The 22,519-nt window shown below is 34.9% G+C and overlaps 1 protein-coding gene across 10 annotated transcripts in view; it reads right to left on the bottom strand.

The window, feature by feature from the left end:
* The window catches only part of DOP1A (DOP1 leucine zipper like protein A), a 107,035-nt gene that overhangs the window by 70,323 nt on the left and 14,193 nt on the right, over positions 1-22,519 (bottom strand). For all 10 annotated transcript variants that reach the window (XM_032858011.1, XM_032858015.1, XM_032858018.1 and 7 more), the window contains exons 2-3: positions 4,471-4,661; positions 1,098-1,279 (exon numbers count right to left, since the gene is read on the bottom strand). In XM_032858011.1, the coding sequence (XP_032713902.1) occupies positions 1,098-1,279; positions 4,471-4,608 (320 nt within the window). In that variant the 5' untranslated portion in view covers positions 4,609-4,661. The remainder of the gene's footprint in view (positions 1-1,097; positions 1,280-4,470; positions 4,662-22,519) is intronic.

Raw genomic sequence — 22,519 nt, 5'->3', positions numbered from 1 at the left:
GCCAGTGACAAAGACCAAGCCGGAGATAAAGCTTATTTAGAGCAGATGCTGCCAGTGAGGGTGGAAACAAGTAGATGGACTGGAAGATCTACGAGAACAATAACTAACATTTATTTAGGACTCCCCATATGCTGCATTGTTCTAAGTACTTTATAAATATTTACATTTTTAATTAACAATCATGTGAAACTGGTAATGAGAATACAAAGACAGGTGAAGAAAATGACCCAAGATCACAGAGCTGGTGAGTGAAAGACAAACCATTTTGATTCCAAAGCTTCTGTTCTTTACCACTATGAAACAAAACTCTTGGTGACAGATTGTACATGGGAGGAAGAAGAATATGGGCAAAGAAAACAAGATACTAAGTGTAGCCCTTGGATTTCAGACTTGTGTAAATGGATGGACAATGGTGCCATTTACTGAACTTTAGTGCACTTGCAGAAGGCTGGGTTTATAGAAAATGAGGTTAGGTTGGAATAGGGTGAACTTCAGTTGAACCACCACACAGAGATGGTGAGTAAGTCAAAAGTTTAAAGCACCACACAGAGATGGTGAGTAAGTCAGAAGTTTAAAGCAGAAGCCAACACTGGTGATACCAAGTTGGGAGTTAGCACTTAAAGGATAAAACATGGGTATGGATAAGCTCCCCCAACGAAAGCAATATAAAGGCAAAGGTAAGGCTAAGCAAGCTTTAAGAAATTCCATATGTCCATATAAAGACTGAAAAATTAAACTGCAGAATAGAAGCCAATAGAAAAAGACTATTTCAGGGAAAGAATGATCAACTACATTGAAAGCTGCTGAGAGATAAAGGTAACTTATATCTTTTCAGTGTAGTCCTCAAGTTGAAAAAGGCAGAAAGTAGTGTACGCTCAACAATTCTAAGCAAAAATTTTTCATAAATGACAGAAGAAAAAAAATCTTACATTAAGGAATATCCTAAATTTTTCTGAAGTACTTAATATCAAAATATTTGACACTGACATCTAAAAACTTCCTTAAAGGAGTTTTCAGTATTTTAGCTTTTATTGCACAAAACATAAAACAATCAAAAATGTTTTTTATTTTTACATAAATAATAAAGCTTTTCTTACCTGTATAAAAAAAGATCTTTGGCAAGTCTCTTAGGTCCAATGATTTTGAAGATAATCTCATATGTTTCAAGCGCCTTTCGATGAACTCCACCTGGTAATGCTGGATGTAGGCATTGAGCTAGGCGTTTGCCTATGGTCAGCTTTTTGGGTACTACCTGGTATTTTGCATTATTTTGTAAAACCTTGAAGAAAACATTTTAATTCATTTGAGTAAAATAAAAACATTATATCTTTTATTTCCATTTTCTAGCACAGAATTATAAAAAATCCTTAAAAGACTTCTTTACACTCTAAAAAATTATAGAGGGTGCCAAACAATTCTTGTCTTAGTGCTATGTATCAGTATATGCCATATTTAAAATTAGAACTGAGGATGTAAAAAAAATTATTTTGTTAAAGAAAAAGAACCCACTACATGTTAACAGAAGTATCATTTTTATTTAGAAAAAAAAAAACATAATATTTTGCCAACAAATTTATTCAGAAGAGAGGCAATGATTTAGATTTTTGCAAATCTTTAATGTCAGTTATCCTTCAATCTATTTTTGATACACTGTTTGAAAGATCTGAAGGAAACTGGATCTCAATATAAATATGTGGTTGGAAGAGCAACAACCATTGCTTTAGCATATCATATGATAGCAAGGAATGCTAATGCTTAGAAGAATCTACTTAAGATTATAATTGCCCATTTGTTTTTACTAACATAACTTCCCAAGTGGACCAAATACAACTGCATTTATTCAAACATAACATTGTTTTAGAGATAATAGTCAGGGTAGAATTTACAGAAGATTCTATTTTACAAACCACCCAAAGGAGATTAGTTATGTAAGTAATAAGAACTTGAAAGTTCTTCCAAGTATTATAGTAAAGTGCTGATAGAAAATTACAGAATAAACACTCAGAATGAAAACAATAAAATATGCTAGAATTGGAATTTAGAAGAAATATAAAAGAAGTCCTTTACTTTACAAAACAAAGAACTGAAGTTAAAATGTATAAAATGACCTGCCAAAGGCAGTACAGTAGAAAACTTAGGACTGGATCTCCCAGTTTATAACAAAAGTGGAGGTTCTAACTGAGGTCCACTTAGATATAACATTTTCAATGTTCTTCCAACTATAAGCTTTTAATTCAGTCTTAAGTTGGATGTAATGAATGTAAATAAAATCCATACATGAAAAGCAAATTAAGGGCAAAATACCACTAAGAACACAGCTATGAAAAATATTTTTCAACTAGCTGCTTCCGTTTCCAAAATATTAATTTGAATTTTAAACACAGTAGCCAGGAGTCAATATTTACAAAATTTTAATTTATTTTTTTAGTAATCTCTACACCCAATGTGGGCTCAAACTCAACACCCTGAGATCAAGAGTCACATGCTCTTTCAACTGAGCCAGTCAGGCACTCCAATATTTACATATATTTTAAGGAAAAGTATTATTACCTCTGTGGAAAATTTAATGATCTACTTAACAAAATGTTTAATAAAAAATTCTATTAATACCAAATAAAATTTAAGAAGTAAAATAAAGCACCATTTTCTGAAAGTATTTCAAAACTGAAAAACCTATATAAATGAGGTGAAAGTTTAGTATATTAATAAACAATAAAATCTTATATTAATGTATTTAGACTATCATCAACAAATTTATATTACATATAGTACATATAATCTTTGCCTGTTTCTCAACTTAAAGTAAGTTTTTTCAATGACTTGCATATCCTACTTTGTATTATCTGGATACAGTAATATGTTTCCATAAATTATTGATTACATATAAAAACTACTTATATACTCAATTATGTATATTAATTTTGCAATTTAGTTAATTGCTTTTAAACATAGTTCCTAATAAGTTTTCAGCTTCAGAACAACAAAGAAACTAATGACTTTTAAGCATATTCATACATAAGGCTATTGTAAAAAAATTGAGAATTTATCAAACCACAAACGATAAATGTTAGAAGTTAACATGTCAAACAGAAGTCTGTGCATCTATGGGGTGCCTGGGTAGCTCAGTGGGTTAAAGCCTGCCTTCAGCTCAGGTCATGATCCCAGGGTCAGCTCAGGTCATGAACCTAGCTCAGGTCATGATCTCCTAGGATGGATCCCCGCTGCTCAATCGAGCTCTCTGCTCAGCGGGGAGCCTGCTTCCTCCTCTCTCTATGCCTGCCTCTCTGCCAACTTGTGATCTCTGTCAAATAAATAAATAAAATCTTAAAAAAAAATTAAAAGAAGTTTGTACATCTAATTTTAAGATAAATACTTGGCACATTAAAAATGAAAGTTTTTTTTAAGATTCAAAAATAATTATCCATAGTATGTATAAGGTTGAACAGTAGTGTCCTTAGAATACATTTTAAGACAATTTCTTTACTGATAATTGTATGCTCAGCTGTTTCATGTTAAAAGTTACTGGGAGAGCTCATTTCCTATCTTCTCCACTCTACTTAATATTTAAAAGCATCCCAATTCAATAACAACTGCTTTAAAAAAAAAAAAAAAAGTCAGGGGGCACGTGGGTGGCTCAGTGGGTTAAGGCCCGAGCCTTCAGCTCAGGTCATGACTCCAGAGTCCTGGGATCCAGCCCCACATTGTGATCTGTGCTCGGCAGGGAGCCTGCTTTCTCCTCTCTCTCTGCCTGCCTCTCTGCCTACTTGTGATCTCTGTCAAATAAATAAATAAATAAAATCTTAAAAAAAAAACCAAACACCTCCAAAATCCCCAAAACTATAGATGTAAGGTGAAAAGTTTGTTCTAAGTTAAGAAAGAAACCAAAAAAAGTGTTAAAACTTAAAGCTATGAGTTGATCCATAATGCCACCACAGCAGGGGATTAAAATTAGACATGTTTGGAAGAAACACTCAAGGTGAACCTCCAAGGCTTAAGTGACAACTTGTCACTTTTGTAAAAAGTACTGAATATATCTGAGGATTTCCTGGATACAAAATTTTCCTTACTGCTACATACATAACACCTGCAAGGGACAGAGGAATTACTACATTCCATATGGAGTTTTAAATTTTGCTGTCAGGAACTGCAGAGCCATATCTGATGATCAATTACAGAAATGTGTTATCCCTTGGAGTTAGCATATTTGCTTCCTAGTCTTGTGTTTTTAATGCCAATAATGGAATAACTATATTTTTCAAGTACTGTTGTTGTTCTGGCCACAAAAATATACATGGCTGTATACATGGTACACATGGCAACTCAGGAAGTAAAATAGCAGTACCTAAAGTAATTCTGAACTTTTGTTATGTTTTCACAATTCTTCACTTCAACCTTTAGAGAAATTCAGTAAGTACAAATTCAGATTTCTGATTTTTACTTCTTTTTATGAAATGGATAAAATGGACATACCTTATTAAGTTTTCCAAGTGCTGATATCAAATCTGCCCATTCACTGGAATATTCAAAATTCTTTAGTGCTTTGTCAATTGCAGCTACATAGTTTCTGTATTTAGAGTCACTCAGTAATTCTAGCTCTTCTGTGTTCATCCTCCCACAGCGTCCCCCTAGAGACCAGTTCCAAAGTCATGTAAAATCATTACCTATAAAAAAGTTAGAAGAAACCAAAGTTACAAAGTAAAATTTTAAAACAGGTTTATATGGTCTTGCTACAAAACTATTGGCCAACTTTAAAATAAATAAATAGGGGGCGCCTGGGTGGCTCAGCCGGTTAAAGCCTCTGCCTTCAGCTCAGGTCATGATCCCAGAGTCCTGGGATCGAGCCCCGCATTGGGCTCTCTGCTCAGCGGGGAGCCTGCTTCCTCCTCTCTCTGCTTGCCTCTCTGCCTACTTGTGATCTCTGTCTGTTAAATAAATAAAAAATCTTTAAAAAAAAATAATAAAATAAAATAAATAAATAGGACTTCATTGAAATGAAAAGCCTTTCTGTTTCAAAGGTTATTATCAAGAAACTGAAAAGAGGAGAAGGCTTCTGGGGAAGATGGCAGAGTGGGAGGACTCTAAGATCACCTTGTTCCACGGATACAACTAGTTAACTAGATAACTAAATAACTAACCAAAAAAAATGACCTGAAGACTGGCAGTACAAACTCCCCACAGCTAAATGTAGAGAAGAGGCCATATCAAAGAAGGTAGTAAGGGTAGTGATAAGATGGAGAGCTAAATGGATCCATGGAGGGAGGAAGACCCCAGGCTGCCTGAGAGAGAAAAACTGACCCACACCTGGGAGCCTGCATTGGGTCAATGAATCACCATATTTTCGCTTTGAAAACCAGAGGGGCCAAATTTGGTAAGTTCTTATAATCAGCGGGGCTTAAAACCTGGTCCTTTAAAAATCAGGAGGCTTATGAGAGAACAGTGAGGGAGAGAGAAAACTGAGCCCCCAGCCTTAAAGAAACAGCAAAACAAACAGTCCCAGTAAGATAGGGCATAGACGCAGCAGTTTGAAAAAAGCCTGGGTATCTGGGAGGAAGATTTGCTTACTAATCTCAAAGCATGTGCTGGTGGGGCAGGGATCTTTGGGAGACTTTTCCAGGAAGAAAGGAGCTGGCAGGCATGGAGGTTAAACAACATGCTACTAAACAATGAATAGGACAACCAAGAAATCAAAGAAGAAATCAAAAATACATGGAGACAAATGAAAATGAAAAAACAATGGTCCAAAGTCTTTGGGATGCAACAAAAGTAGGTCTAAGAGGGAAGTTTATAGCAAGAGGAAGTTATAAGAGGAAGTTCACAGGCCTACCTGCAGAAGAAAGAAAAATCTCAAACAACCTAAACTTACACCTAAAGGAGTTAGAAAAATAAGGGGCAACTGGGTGGTTAAGCATATAACTCATGGTTTCAGCTTAGGTCATATCTCAGGGTTGTGAGATAGAGCCCCACATCAGGTTCTGCGCTTAGTGGGGAATCTCCTGAGATTCTCTCTCTCTCCCTCTCTGTCACTACCCCCCCACTCCCCTGCTCACACGCTATAATAAACCTTAAAAAAAAAAAAAAAGAAGGAATTAGAAAAAGAAGAACAAACAAAACTCAAAACCAGTGGAAGGAAGAAAACAATGAAGATTAGAGCAAAAACAAGATTAAACAAAATAAAATACAAAAACAAAACCCCCAGTAGATCTGGTAAATGAAACCAAGAGCTGATTCTTTGAAAAGATCAACAACTGACAAACCAAAAAGCGGGGGGGGGGGCGCACAAAATCTGAAATGAAAGAAAAGAAGAAAGAACACTACAGAACTACGAGGGGTTATAGGAAAATACTATGAAGAACTTATATGTCAACAAATGGGACAACCTAGAATCATATCACCTCCCAAAAACTGAATCAGGAAGAAAAGTTTGAATAGACCAATTACTAATAATGAAACTGAATCAGCAATCAAAAAACTCCCAACAAATAAATGTCTAGAACAGACAGCTTCACAAGTGATTTCTACCAAACATTTAAAGAAGAGGTAATACCTATTCTCAAACTATTCCAAATAATTAGAAGAGTAAGGAAAGCTTCCAATTCATTCTATGAGGTCAGCATTACCCTGATGCTAAAACCAGATAAAGGCACTACAAGAAAGAGAATTATATAGGTCAGTATCTCTGATGAACTTAGATGCAAAAATTATCAACAAAATATTAACAAACTGAATCCAACAATACATTAAAGAAGTCATTCACTACGATCAAGTGGGATTTATTTCAGGGCTGCAGTGCTGGTTCAATATTTGCAAATCAGTCACTATATAAATCACATTAAGGAGAGAAAGGATAAACACCATATGGCCATCACATTGGATGCAAAAATTATCAACAAAATATTAACAAACTGAATCTAATAATACATTAAAAAAGTCATTCACCATGATGAAGTGGCATTTACTTCAGGGCTGCAATGCTGGTTCAATATTTGCAAATCAATCACTACATAAATTTATCACATTAAGGACAGAAAGGATAAACACGATGTGGTCATCACAATAGAAGCAGAAAAAGCAGCTGACAAAGGATAATATCTATTCATGACAAAAACTCTCAGTAAATAGGTTCAGAGAGAACATACCTCAACAAAATAAAGGCCATATGTGAAAAACCCACAGCTAACATCATATTCAATGGTGAAAAGGTGAAAGCTTTCCTCTAAGATCTATCCTCTAAGATATTTCCTCTAAGATCAAGAACAAGATAAGGATTCACTATCAATATCAAGAACAAGATAAGAGTGAACAAGATTCACTCTTACCACGTTTATTCAACATAGCACTGGGAAATCCTAGCTGCAGCAGACAAGAAAAAGAAACAAAAGGCATCCAAACTGGTAAGAAGTAAAATTGTTGTATTTGCAGATGACATAATACTATATATAAAAAACTCTAAGGACTCTATAAAAAAAATATTAGAACTGATGGATGAAATTTGTAAAGTCACAGAATATGTAATTAATTAAGGAAATTTGTGTATTTCTCTATACTAATGAGGTAGCAGAAAGACAAATTAAGGAAACAATCTCATTTCTAATTATACCAAAAAAGAACAAAATACACAGAAATAAACTTAACCAAGGAAGTAAAAGACCTGTACTCTGAAAACTATACACTGATGAAAGAAACTGAAGACGACACAAACAAGTGGAAAGATATTCCATGTTCACGGAGTGGGAGAACCAATATTATTAAAATATCCATACTCTCCAAAGCAATCTAGATTTAAAGATTTAATGCAAATTCCTATCAAAATACCAACAGCATTTGTCACAGAATTAGAAAAATAGTCCTATATAAGGAACCACAAAGGACCCCTAATAGCCAAAGCAACCTTGAAAAAGAACAAAGCTGGAAGTTATCACAATCCCAGATTTCAAGATATATCACAAAATTGTAGTGGACAAAACAATATGGTAATGGCACAAAAACAGACATATAGATCAATAGAACAGAATACAGAGCTCAAGTAAACCCATAGTTATATGGTCAATTATTCTATAACAAAGGAGGCAAGAATATATATGGAGAAAAGACAGTCTCTTTAACAAATAGTGCTGGAAAAACTAGATAGCAACATGCACACAGAAGAATCAAACTGGACCACTTTCTTACAGCATACCCAAAAAGAAACTCAAAAGGGAATAAAGACCTAAATATGAGACCTGAAACCATGAAACTCCCAGAAGAAATCAAAAGCAGTAATTTGACATTGGCCACAGTAACATTTTTCTCCATATGTCTCCTCTGGCAAGGAAAACAAAAGCAAAATTAAACTATTGGTACTACACCAGAATAAAAAGCTTTGTTCAGTGAAAGAAACTATCAACAAAACAAACAGGTAACCTACTGAAAAGAAAATATTTGTAAATGTTATATCAAATAAAGAGCTCATTTTCATAAAAATACATTATATGTTTATTTTAAAAAATAAATAAAAAAATAAAAAATTTTGGCAACAAAAAAAAAAGGAAAAAAAGAGCTCATTTTCAAAACATATAAAGAACTTATATAACTCAACACCAAAAGAATCTGATTTAAAAATGGCAGAGGACTTGAACAGACATTTTCCAAAGAAGACATACTGATGGCCAAGAGACCCATGAAAAGATTTTCACACCAATAATCATCAGGGAAATGAAAGATAAACTACAATGAGATATCACCTTATACCTGCCAGACGGCTAAAATAAAAAAGACAAAAAAATTACAAGTGTTAAAGATGTGGAGAAAAAGGAACCCCCATGCACTACCAATAGGAATGCAAACTGGTGTAGCCACTGTGGAAGAAAGTATGGAGGGTCCTCAAATAATTAAAAATGGAATTACTATATGTTCCACCAGGGGAATTCACCCAAAGAAAATGAAAACACTAACTTGAAAAGATACACACACTCCTATGTTTATTGCAGCATTATTTATAATAGCCAAGACATAGAAGTAACCCAAGTGTCCACTGATGGATGAATGAATAAAGAAGATGTGATATGTATCCATAATGGAATATTACTCAGTCATTAAAAAAAATGAAATAGTGCCATTTGCAACAACATGGATGGACCTAGAGGGTATGATGCTGAGTTAAAAAAAAAAGGTCAGAGAAAGGGAGAAAGACAAATACCATGATTTTATTCAAATGTGGAATTTAAGAAACAAATGGACAAAGAGGAAAAGAGATTAAAAAACCCCAAGATCTTAAATACAAATAACAAAATGGTGGTTACAAGAGGGGAGGTCTTTTGGGGTATGTGGGAAATAAAGGGAATTGAGACTACATGTATCTTGAAGAGCAATGAGTAATATACAGAACTATTGATTATATTGTACACTTGAAACTAAGACTGTATGTTAATTATACTTCAATACATAAAACTGATTATAAGGATGGTCACACAACTCTGTACTAAACACTACTAAATTACACACTTTAAATAGGAGAATTGTGTGGTAGGTGATTGTATGGTAGGTGAATTAATCTTGGTGAAGTTATGTGTGTATATCCCTACATACTTTTTTCCCCCTATATAATGGGTCTTAGGGAATCTGTGAATTACCTCAAATTACATGCAAAATTTACCTCTTACATTTTATTGGGGAGAGAGTCTACTACTTTTATAAAAATCTCAAAAATGGTTCTTAACAAAACCCTCTAAAAGGTTAAGAGTCACTATTCTAGAGATTACAAGCTATATTGCTAATACATGTTTGCACTGAAAAAAAAGTAAAAATCTATCAATTTATTCAATCAAAATTTTCTTGGTTAAGGCTGTGACAAAAAGAATGATACAAACTTCTCAATACTCTATCTCAATTCTTTTATCCATAAAAATAAAAACAGACAAATCCCCACATCCCGTTTTTAGAGAGATTATCTTCAATGAAGAGTCACTTGACTTTTATTCACCTCAATATACCATAGGCCAAGCCCTATGTCTGGGTGCTGAATAAAGAGAATACTTCTGCCCTTGTGATACTTTCATTCCAAATTGGGAGGGGTAGGCCCTTAAAATAATGCAAAATTTATGCGGGGGAAAAAAACCTGTATTTTATTGTTATACTTTCCTACTCTGGATTCTCACAGGAACAAAATAAAGCAGTATTTTGAAGTACTGTGAGAAACCCAAGACAAATAGGAACTTAAATGATAAATGAACCAAAACTCATCTTAATTACCTTCCCTTTCAACATTGACTTGTTTCATAAAGAACTAGCTATGCAATTCCCCTATTAGGGAAGAAGTCTTTGAAAGCAGGAACTATATTTCATCCATATTTGTATGTGGCGCAGCATGTAACTTAAAATAGTCAAGCTCAAGCTGGATGCACACACGGTGTTTTAAGTATAATAGTTAAGACTGGGAGTGAGATAAAAATCCTGCAAGCTGTTTTATCATTAATCTTTATATTCTAAAATTTTTTACCATTCAATTTAACCATAAGTACAAACAGACATAGCAACATATGCTTCCAAATACAAAAGACAATCTTCGTTTTAAAATCTATTTTGTCTAATATAAGTATTGTTACACTGAATTTTTTCACTTCCATTTGCAGTTTTTTCCATCCCTTCAATGGTCCAACAATAGTCTGAATGTGTCTTAGGTCTGATGTCTTTTCTAAGCAGCATAGAGATGGGTCTTGTTTTTAATCCATTCGGTCACCCTAGGTCTTTTTATTGTAGCATTTAGTGTATTTACATTTAAGTTAATTATTGATAGGCATGTACTTATTGCCATTTTGTTAATTGCTTTTTGATTGTTTTTGTAGTTTTTCCCCCTTCCTTTCTTCATCTCTTGCTTTCTTCCCTTGTGCGTGTTTTTTTTTTTTTTTTTTGAAGATTTTTATTTATTTGACAGAGAGCAATACAGGAAAGAGGGAACACAAGTAGGGTGAGTGGGAGAGGGGGAGGGAGAAGCAGGCTTCCCACTGAGACCGATGCTGGGCTCGATCCCAGGACCCTGGGATCATGACCTGAGCTAAAGGCAGACGCTTAACAACGGAGCCACCCAGGCGCCCCATTCCCTTGTGGTTTGATGGCTTGCTTTAGTGCTATGCTTGGATTCCTTTATCTTTTTTGTGTGTTTATCTATTGTAGGTTTTTGATTTGTGGTTAACACTAGGTTTATACAGAACATCTTATGTATATAGCAGTCTACATTAAGTCTATGGTTGCTTAAGTTTGAACACATTCTAAAAGCACTAAATTTCTATACCCCCTCCATATTTTACATATACAATGTCATATTTTATGCCTTTTCATTCTGTGTATTCCTTGGCTATTTTTTTTCTAGATATAACTGATTGTATTACTTCTGTGTTTTCACCTCCATAATTGGCTTTACAAGTGATTAATTACTACCTTTACCACATGTTTGCTTTTACCTGTGGAATTTTTCTTATTTTCTTCTATTTCTGGCCTTTTCTTCCCAGTTAAAGAATTCTCTTTAACATTTCTTTTAAGACTGGGTTAGTGGTGATGAACTCCTTTATCTTTTGTCTGGGAAACTATCTTTCCTTCTATCCTGAAGGATAACCTTACTGAGTAGAGCATTCTTGATTGTAAGTTTTTCCCTTTCAGCACTTAGTATCATGCCACTGTCTTATGGCCTTCAAAGTTTCTGCTGAAAAATCAGCTGATAGCCTTATGAGGTTTCCCTTGTTTGTAACTGCTTTTTCTTGCTCCTTTTAAAATTTTCTCTTTATCATTACTTTCTGCCATTTTATCTTATTATTTTATTTTTTTTAAGATTTTATTTATTTATTTGTCAGAGAGACAGGCACAGCAAGAGAAGGAACACAAGCAGGGGGAGTGAGAGAGGGAGAAACAGGCTTCCTGCGGAGCCAGCAGCCTGATGTGGGGCTTGATCCCAGGACACTGGGACCATGAACTGAGCTGAAGGAAGACGCTTAACAACTGAGCCACCCAGGCACCCCAACTTTCTGCCATTTTAAATTTTTATGTGTTTTGCTGTGGACGTCCTTAAGTTAATCTTATCAGGGGCTCTCTGTGTTCCCTGGACCAGGATGTCTGTTTCTTTCCTCAAATTAGGGGAGTTTTTAGTTATTAATTCTTCCAATAAGTTTTTTGCCTCCTTCTCTCTCTCTCTTAATAAATAAAGCAAATGTTAGCAGACATAAAAGGAGAAATTGACAGCAATACAATAATAGTAGGGAATTTTAATACCTTCCTTATACCAATGGACAAATCAGCCAGACAGCAAAGCAACAATGGCTTTGAATGACGCATTAGACCAGATGGACCTAACATCTACAGAACATTCCATCCCAATAGAGCAGAATACATACTCTTTGTAAGTGCATGTGGAACATTTTCCAGGATACATCACATGTTAGGCCACAAAACAAGTCTCAATAAGTTTAAGAAGACTGAAATCATACCAAGCATTTTTTCTGCCCATAATGGTATGAAACTAGAAATCAATTACAAGGAAAAGTCTCGAAAGAACACAAATACATGGACACTAAACAACATGCTACTAAACAATGATTGGGTCAACCAAGAAATCAAAGAGAAAATAAAAAAATACATGGAGACAAATGAAAATAAAAACACAATGGTCCAACATCTTTGAGATGCAGCATAAGAAAGCAGTTCTAAGATGGAAGGTTATGGTAACACAGGCCTACAACAAAAACACAAGAGGGGTGACTGGCTGGCTCAGTCAGTGGAGTGTGTGACTCTTGACCTTGGGGTTTTGAGTTTGAGCCACACATTGAGTATGGAGATTATTTTCAAAAAATAAAATCTTGGGGCACCTGGGTGGCTCAGTGGGTTAAGCCTCTGCCTTCAGCTCAGGTCACGATCCCAGGGTCCTGGGATTGAGCCCCGCATCGGGCTCTCTACTCAGTGAGGGGCCTGCTCCCCCTCCTTCACTCACTGCCTGCCTCTCTGCCTACTTGTGATCTCTGTCTATTAAATAAATAAATAAAAATCCAAAAATAAAATAAAGTAAAATAAAATCTTAAAAAAACAAAAAAGAAAAATCTCAAATAAACAACCTAACCTTACACCTAGAAGAGCTGGAAAAAGAACAAAGCCCTAAGGTAGTAGAAACCAAAAAAGACATACAGATGGCCGACAGACAAATGAAAAGATGCTCATTATCAAAATCACCAGGGCAATGCAAAACAAAACCACAATGAGGTATCACTTTACCATCAGAATGGCTAAAATTAAAAAAAAAAATACAAGTAATAACAAGTGTTAGTGAGAGTGCGGAGAAAAGGAACCTTCATGCACTGTTAATGAGAATGTAATTGGTGCAGTAGAAAACAATATGGAGGCTCCTCAAAAAACTAAAAATATAAATACCATATGATCCAGTAACTCCACTATTGGAATTTACACAAAAAATAAAAACACTAATTTGAAAAGATATATATGCTTCTGGTTTATTGCAACATTATTTATAATAGCCAAGATATGAAAGTAACACAAGTGTTATGGATAGATGAATAAAGAAGATATGAGGGGCGCCTGGGTGGCTCAGTGGGTTAAGCCGCTGCCTTCGGCTCGGGTCATGATCTTGGAGTCCTGGGATCGAGCCCCGCGTCGGGCTCTCTGCTCAGCGGGGAGCCTGCTTCCTCCTCTCTCTCTGCCTGCCTCTCTGCCTGCTTGTGATCTCTCTGTCAAGTAAATAAATAAAATCTTAAAAAAAAAAAAAAAAGAAGATATGATACACCAACACACATACACACACACACACACACACACACACACACACACACACTAAGGAATATTTCTCAGCTATAAAAAAGAATCAGACCTTGCTATTTGCGACAACATGGATGAGCCTGGATGCTAATTGAAATAAGTCAGAAAAAGACAAACACCATATAATTCCATTTATATGTTGCATCTAAAACATTAATAAGTGAACAGGCAAACAAATAAAACAAACTCTTAAATAGAGAACAAACTGGTTATTGCCAGAGGGGAGGAAGGTGGGCATGTAGGTGAAACAGATAAAGGGGATTAAGAGACACAAACTTCCAGTTATAAAATAAATCACAAAGATGAAAAATACAGCTAAGGAAGTATAGTCAATAATACTATACAATAACTAATACAATAACACAATACAATACTATATAATAACTAATACAGTAACAATGTTGTATGGCAAGCCCTGAGTAATGTATAGAATTGCTGAATCAACAGTTGTACCTGAAAGTAATATAATATTGTCAATTAAATTTCAATAAAAATAAAGGCATAGGCCAATATAAATTAAAGATCATTGTAAAGGCAAGCTAGAAGACCAAAAAGCTCTTTGTATTTCCCTTTACTGATTTTTACTTTATAAAAGAAAAACAGGGGTGCCTGACTGACTCAGTTAGTAGAGCAGTGGCTCTTAATCTTGTTAGTTCAAGCCCCACACTGGGAAATTAAAAAAAATAAAAGGAACATAATTATTAAAAAATGCATTAAATAAAATGCAAACAATTGAAAATAAGCACGTGGATATATCTGCCAAATAACAATGTTGATTAACATGATTATCTACTTGTTAATGCATATTTTTAAATAGGTATGATCATAGGCCACATATGTCTTGGCAGTCTATATTTTTCAGTTTCCCCATTAGTTCTTATGTAATCATAATTCTTAGTGGTTTCATTAAGTGGATATATTATACTTAAACTCTTCTTAAACACACTGACATACTGAACAATTAAAGCCATAACTATGATAAATGATAAAATAGCTAAATATTAACACGTAGTGACATATAAAGAATGAAGGTTAGAATGAACAAAAACTAAATCATTTCTGGTTTTTCTTCTGGGAAATCATACAAGAAAGAACCGTAAAACCAAATTAAGTTCAGGGCAAAAAAGTCAACTTGACTGGATTATCTGAAAGCATAAAAAAGGTAGTATAAAATAACTAAATTCTAATCAAGAAACCTAGGAATAGTGGTAGAGAAAGCACATATATTTTTACTGACAAGGACTTTTTTCCTTAGCAATAGTTCCAGTATAAGATAAGTATAAGATAAACAAATCATTTTCAAGATAAGATATATAGTATTTGTGCATGGGGAAAATTAACCTAAAAATCAATTTAGTAGTAATTCCTATAAATGAAAGTATATTAATTATAATCAGAGTAATAATATAATTTGAGGCAATATTACCTCAACTGATATATTCTTCAGACACACTTTTGAAATTTGGTATAAAAAAGCTAACCAATAATGACAGCTAAGTTAGTGGGGTTTAGAACTCTTTCATGTATTTGCAGCTAAAAAAGTTGACTCAGATAAGAAATTCTATTTTTTTTCTTACTTAGCTAAAAATAATCTAAATACTTAAATGTAACTAAAAAGAATTCATGTAGTATAGACATCTATAACAATCAGGTAGAATATTAAAAGCAAAAATCTTAAGCAAACAGATGAAAAATGAGAACGGATATTTTGCAGAAATTTCATCAGCAGGAAGCTATGTATGGTACTTTCTTTTGGGTGAAAAGATGGTCACATCCTGGGACTAGAAGTAGGCTACACTTCCTCAATGACTTTTAATAAAAATAAAATGACTCATTACATATCAGAAGTCTAGGGACGTATCACTTTTGAATTTTTCATCCAACATATAATAAATGCAAATTCTAGCTCTCAGTTATTTTTTTCATCTTTTATTTTAAAGTGGCTCAGGTCAACACTTCTCAAAGTGTGGTGAAGAACCAGTTTTCCCCCAATCCATTGCTTACTGATAGAAATATAAATCATGCATACAGTTGTAGGAATATCAAATTGCTATAAATATGCCAGACACTGGGTTGCTCAGTCAGTTGAGCATCCCACTTTTGATTTGGACTCAGTTCATCGTCTCAGGGTCCTGAGATTGAGCCTTGTGTTGGCTCTGAGTGCCAGGGTCTGCTTGAGTTTCTCTCCCTCTGCCCCTCCCCAATTTGTACTTAAGCTCACTCTCTCTCAAATAAATAAATCTTAAAAAAAAAAGTCTAATGCTTACTTCCATCTGTATTTATCTCATGTTTCCTTAACTAAGAATGTGCAAATGGCCTACAAATCACACTTTGAGCACCATTGGCTTAGATCACAATGCAAATAAAGCATTTCCCAAACTGGATCAAGGAACTTCGGACACTGCCTCTTCTTCAGAAATGGGTGGCAAAAATAGGTGGCAAAAAATGCACATGTTCAATAACAAAACAGTGTTTTGTAGAACCCCTTAGCCCACAAAAAGAAGGTGGGGGGGGCAGGGTCTCAAACCACAGGACTTAAAGTCAAGACAGCTGGGAATCCAAATCTTAGGGTTTTTTTTTTTTTAAGATTTTATTTATTTATTTGACAGAGAGAGAGAGATCACAAGCAGGCAGAGAGGCAGGCAGAGAGAGAGGGGGAAGCAGGCTCCCTGCTGAGCAGAGAGCCCTATGCAGGCCTCGATCCCAGGACCCTGAGATCATGACCTGAGCTGAAGGCAGAGGCTTTAACCCACTGAGCCACCCAGGCGCCCCCAAATCTTAGTTTTAACACTTAGCTGTACGACCTTGGGTAAGAGGTCAAAGTGCAGTTTCTTCACCTATAAAACAAGATGATAACACCTAGCTCAATGGTTGTCAAAATTAAATAAAGAACGTATTAAACCTATCAGAGCGCCTAGCACATAGAAAATGTTCTAAAAAGTTACTGCCACCCTTAGTCCCAATAAAGACAAAACAGTACCAGGAAGCAAGTATGCTAATTTTAAGGACTAATAAACTGTAATTAAGAATGAGATATCCCTTTGAAATTAGTAAAGGTAGTAAAATGGAAAACCAAAGACTCTCATTAAATTATATCCAATTGTCTCATGAATTCAAATTAAAATTCGTCATTACCAAATGTGTGGGTTTTTTTTTTTTTTTTACTATTAATCTATATACACTAAACATACTTATTGAGTTCTGACTAATGTATACACCCATAAAACCATCACAATAATCAAGATTCCTCACCAGAGTTGATACAGAACATTTGCATCACTATAAACAAGAAACCAAGCAATTCTACCACCTCTTATCAAATGAGCTTTTTTGTTTGTTTGAAGTTAAAACAAAACAAAACAAAACAAAAAACCCAAAACCTACTTTCTGGTAGATACAATACTAATATAACTAGAAAGCTTGAAAATGTAAATAAAAATCAATAAATAGAAAGAAAAATTGTGACTCGTTTTTTCTTAAAGTGATGCAGGTAAAGTCAAAATGGCATTTATAATTTTTCCTTCAGTATGGAATTGTTAATTCCCTATATTGTACACCTGAAACTAATATAACACTGTAACAAAAAAGTTATCCTTGTTAAAAAATTTTTTTTTCCGGAGCTGTTAATAAGCAGGTTTTCTTTTACTTAATCCATAGTCATATCCCTTCACAATTTAGCTGTTCTTTCAAACTTATAACTCACATAAATTGGACCTAGCATGATAGTAAAATAAAGCATGATTTAGTGTAGTGTTTGTTTCATTCAAATATAAAAATGAAACAAAGTAGCTATTTAAAAAAGGTGTAGATGTCTCTAGGCCAATTAGGACCTATGAAAATTATGAGGGTATTCATATTATACAGGGTGAAAAGACAAAATTTAAGAAAACATTTCAACAGACCACCTGAATTTTTAAAAATTGTTTAAATGGTTATAAAAAATGAGTAGACCTAATTTCAGAAAATAACCACACAAAGATATTTTGGCTGATTTGCTTATTACTTACCAGCTGAGCTCCCTGACTCCCCCTCTCTTTTGCCAATGAAAAGTCAGGGGAGGGCCCAAGAGACAAAGGATTATTCAGTATTAGCCAATTCTACAGAGGTATCTGGGGACTTTCCAAGAGTTTTATCACATTCCAAGTATGGAAATAAATAAATTACTTAAAGTACCATGCAGTTCAGGGGGAAAGAAATTATTTGTTGATTATGAATAAAAAAATTCTTTAAAAAATGCTATATTCCAAACTTATTTGACTAAATAAATTATTCAGTAACTGTTTCATTTAACAAATGAATGTAACATTAATAAATCTATTTCATTTTGGTCAAGAGTTCTGGGTTTCAAATATTGACAGAGTAATAATCCTTAGCTAATAATTTATTCGATCAATTTATAAATCCAGTTACTCCAGAAAAGTAGAAACTTCCTGAGAGGGCTAACAACAATGGATAAAAGAAAACACCTACCAGGTATTTCACAAATAGGTTAAGGTACCGACTAGAATCCTGATGTTCTGTACTTCCCCTCATCTGACCCAATCTCAAACCTTCAAAATGGTATAAAAACTAAGAAACTCCAAATATGTGATCAACAGATCTTCAGCTTTTCTCTGCACATCTGGCTGCCTTCTTATCCTAACTACCTTCCCAGGATAAGACCTCTGATGCAGCAGAGATAGCAACATCTTAGCTAACCTTACGCTGCGGCTTATGACATGCCGGGGACTATTTCAATGCTTGCATTATTTTAATCAATTTAATCCTATTTGAGCCTATGAAGTATGCATTATTATTGCCCACATTTACAGATAAAGAGACTGAGGTATAGAAGTATTATGTGATACATTTAATAAACAGCAGAGCCAGGAACAGAAACAATCTGGCTTTAGAGTTCTAACTCTTTGAGTAGCAGAGAGAGACAGAGAGAGAGAGAAGAGAGAGAGAATATCTCAAGCTGACTCCCTGCTAAATGCGGAGCCTGAGATCATGACCTAAGCCAAAAACCAAGAGTCAAAGTCAATCAGCTGAGCCACCCAGGCACCCTTGGAGTTTTCTTAACCATTACTCTTTGGTCTCATGGAGGATTCTTTCCTTTTTATACCCATCCTAGACGGTGAGGTGTCTTACTCTCTCAATAACATACCTGGCAAAAATCCCAATCTGAATTGAACTTGATTACCTGCTTTTTTTTTTTTTTTAAGATTTTATTTATTTGACAGAAATCACAAGTAAGCAGAGAGAGGGAGAAGCAGGCTCCCTGCTGAGCAGAGAGCTCGATGTGGGGCTCGATCGCAGGACCTTGAGATTACAACCTGAGCCGAAGGCAGAGGCTTAACCCTCTGAGCCACCCAGGCACCCCATTATCTGCTTTTTCCATGCCTGAACCCAAGCAACTGAACATTGCTGGAGAAAAAGCATACATGCATAGGCTGGCTGACCGCATTTTGAATTGAGAAGCAAACCTCAAATAGGCTTCAACGCTGTTCTAATCCACTGTTTCCTTAGTGAATGTACTTGCCTCACACAAGTATATCATACCTTGTCTTCTTTTCAAAACTCTAATACCACATCCCTCCAGTGTTGCTAAAGACCAAACTTCAAATTTAATTAAGAAAAGAGAAGCAAATCCTATGACCCAGTAATTACACTACTAGGTATTTACCCCAAAGATAGAAATGTAGTGATCCGAAGGGGCAAGTACACCCCAATGTTTATAGAAGCAATGTCCACAATAGTCAAACTATGGAAAGAGCCCAAATGCCCATTGACAAATGAATGGATAAAGAAGATGTGGCATATATACACAACAGAATACTACTCAGCCTTCAAAAAAATAAAATCTTACATTTGAAATGATGTGGATGGAACTGGAGGGTATTACACTAAGCGAAATCAGTCAATTAGAGAAAGACAATTATCACATGATCTTACTCATATGTGGAATTTAAGAAACAAAACAAAGGATCATAGGGAAAGGAAGGGAAAAACAAAAGACAAAATCAGAAAGGGAGACAAGTCAGAAGCGACTTTAATCACAGGAAACAAACAGGGTTGCTGGAGGGGAGGGGGATAGGAAGAAGATGTAACTGAGTAACGGACATTAAGGAGGGCATGTGATGTAATGAGCACTGGGTGATTAAGACTGATGAATTACTGAACTCTACCTCTGAAACTAAATATGTTTCTAACTATATGTTAATTAATTGAATTTAAATAAAAAAATTTTAGCACACGAATTCAGTAAGATATTCAACCATTAAAAATAACTGAAGATCATGCAAGAACAAGAATAAAAAAGAAAACAGAAGCAAAAGGAATGCTTATATTCCCTCTAACAATCTGTAAACCTGTCTCCACTTACCCAAATTCCTTACCTTCTTCCCTGTTCCAAAGAACAATGGACTCTCCTCAGTCAAAGACCTACCCTTTTACTCTTTTTGGATTCCATCTCCCCTTGCTTTCTCAAGGATTTTCCTCAAGTGCCTTAATGGTTTACTCTTCAGTAAGTTTCTCTTCCTGTGCAGGATCATTCTCCATTAGCCTACAGACAAACTCCTGGGATCTCCCATGGTGAGAAACTAAAATTTATAGCTTCCTCCTGACTCTCACAGACTTTCTGGATACCAACCCATTTTTCTGTTCTCTTTCATTACAAAACCTTACCTGAAGGATTTTTCTATACTGTTTCATTTCCTCATCTCCTCTTCACTCTTTAGTCCACTCAAAAATGCCTATGACACTCTCCCTCCAAGGAAACCACCCAAATAAGGGTCACCAGTAAACTGCATTAGCCAAAGCCAATGGTCATTTCTTCAGCCCCTCATGTTAATCAGCTTCTCAGGAATATTCAGTACTTGGTTCTTGGCCTCCGAGACTCTTTATTCTCAAGGTATGTTTTGACTTCTTTAGCAAGTCTTTTTTAGTCTATGTCAGCTCCTCTTCTCTATTCAAATTTTATTTATTATTTTGTAAATGCTGAAGACTTCAAGACTCAATCAGGAACTCTCACCTCTTCTCCCGAGTTATCTCTTCTACTCCTATAGCTTCAAATAGTTTGCTAAGAATATATGCTAAATGCCTCCACCACCACTTTTCCATTATTCTGCTTAGAGTCCACTACACTATACCACCAAATCCTGTTTCTACTCTTAAGCCCTTATAATCCATTCTCCAGAGAAGTCAGAGATCTTTTAAAATCATATTATGTCATTATAAGAATATCTAAACCTAAATACACCAACATTTTTTTGCCTTTTTTTGCATTTTGTGTTTGCTATTCTCTGTACCCGAAGGCTCTTAGGTCAACGTGACAAATCCCTTCCTATTCTCCAAGTAATATGAAACCCTAAGAAAAGTGTTTTCTGAATAGTCGATGTCAAGTGGCCTAGGCCAAGCGCACAGTCTTAACATCTACTTTAGAATACCACATTATTTCCTTTCTAGCACTTCAATCTGAAATTTCCTATTATTTGCATATTTCCAATCTACATTCCCTTAATGGAATGCAAATGCCATGAGGTCAGAAGCCAATGTCCAATAATGGACTGATTCATTCTTCAATCAATGGACCCATAAAAGTGGGTGGTACACAGTAGGCCCTCAAATGTTTTTGAATAAATAAATCTGTCAATGTGAACACAGCTCACAAACCACTTTGCTTTGTTTTTTTCTAAGAAAAACTCTGGAGAAAAGAGCAAAACTATACTCTATTTTTCAATCAGTATAGCCACACTTGACTTCAGTCCCTTTAAACAGACTTCAGTCCCTTTAAACAGACTATTCATGTGGCTATTAAACACTTTAAACTGAAAGATTCTCCTAAGAACACCTATTTTAAAAATGGGCTTTGTCCAATTACATTTCAAAAAAACTAGCTCAGTTTTAGCATCTTTATATATGGAGGTGTCATTCTAGCCCCCTGAAAAAAAACATCTATTAAATGTGATATTCCCAGGGGTTAAAGCTTTTTAAAATTAATTAGATTCAAATCTATAGTTGGAGAAAATTCTGACAAAGAGTTTTAGTGCACTTCAGTTATATATTTATATTTTCACTTTTGATCTTGGTAAAAATTATAAAAATAAAACCTATGATTCAAAAAAAAAATCCCACAATTCTAAAAAGATGACAAAGAGCAAGTTTTATTTACTTGGAAAAAAGATAGCAAAATTAGTTGATACATAAAAAATTATCCATCTCTTAGAAATACTCTGAATTCTATAAAAAGGATAACTAAAGATTTCTTCTTGCTATAAACTCTGATTTTTGTGACATATAAGCATCATGAAGAAAAGTGACTTAGAAAATAGAACAGTGTAAGCACATATTACCACCAAAAATGATCCATGAATGGGTAGCGAGGAGTCTTTTTTAATCTTCAAATGTTAATAGTTGTAATAATGAAACATATGCCCTTCAGGTAAAGGTAATATCCTGTCCCCCAAGCACAGCAGCCAAACAAACACTGCCCAAACATTATTCAAGATGATGATGATTACTAACAGCAGCTCACACTGACTTCGTGTAGCAGGCACCATGCTAAACCCTTTTACACAAATTATCTCATGTAATGTTCATTACAAATCCATGGGGCAAGTACATTCATGCAGCCATGTACATATGAACATTCTGGTGTTTGAGGTTTCACACAGAGTTAAGAGGAGGAACCAGGAAGAACTCTGGCTGGTTAACACCTAGGTCTGGTCCATAATCACTGCCTTTGTCAACT

This window comes from Lontra canadensis, unplaced genomic scaffold, assembly GCF_010015895.1.
Source record: "Lontra canadensis isolate GAN:19392208 unplaced genomic scaffold, GSC_riverotter_1.0 scaffold14, whole genome shotgun sequence".
NCBI lineage: Eukaryota > Metazoa > Chordata > Mammalia > Carnivora > Mustelidae > Lontra > Lontra canadensis.
The sequence above is the reverse complement of the archived record's forward strand: the minus strand, read 5'-3'. Positions and strand labels throughout refer to the sequence as shown.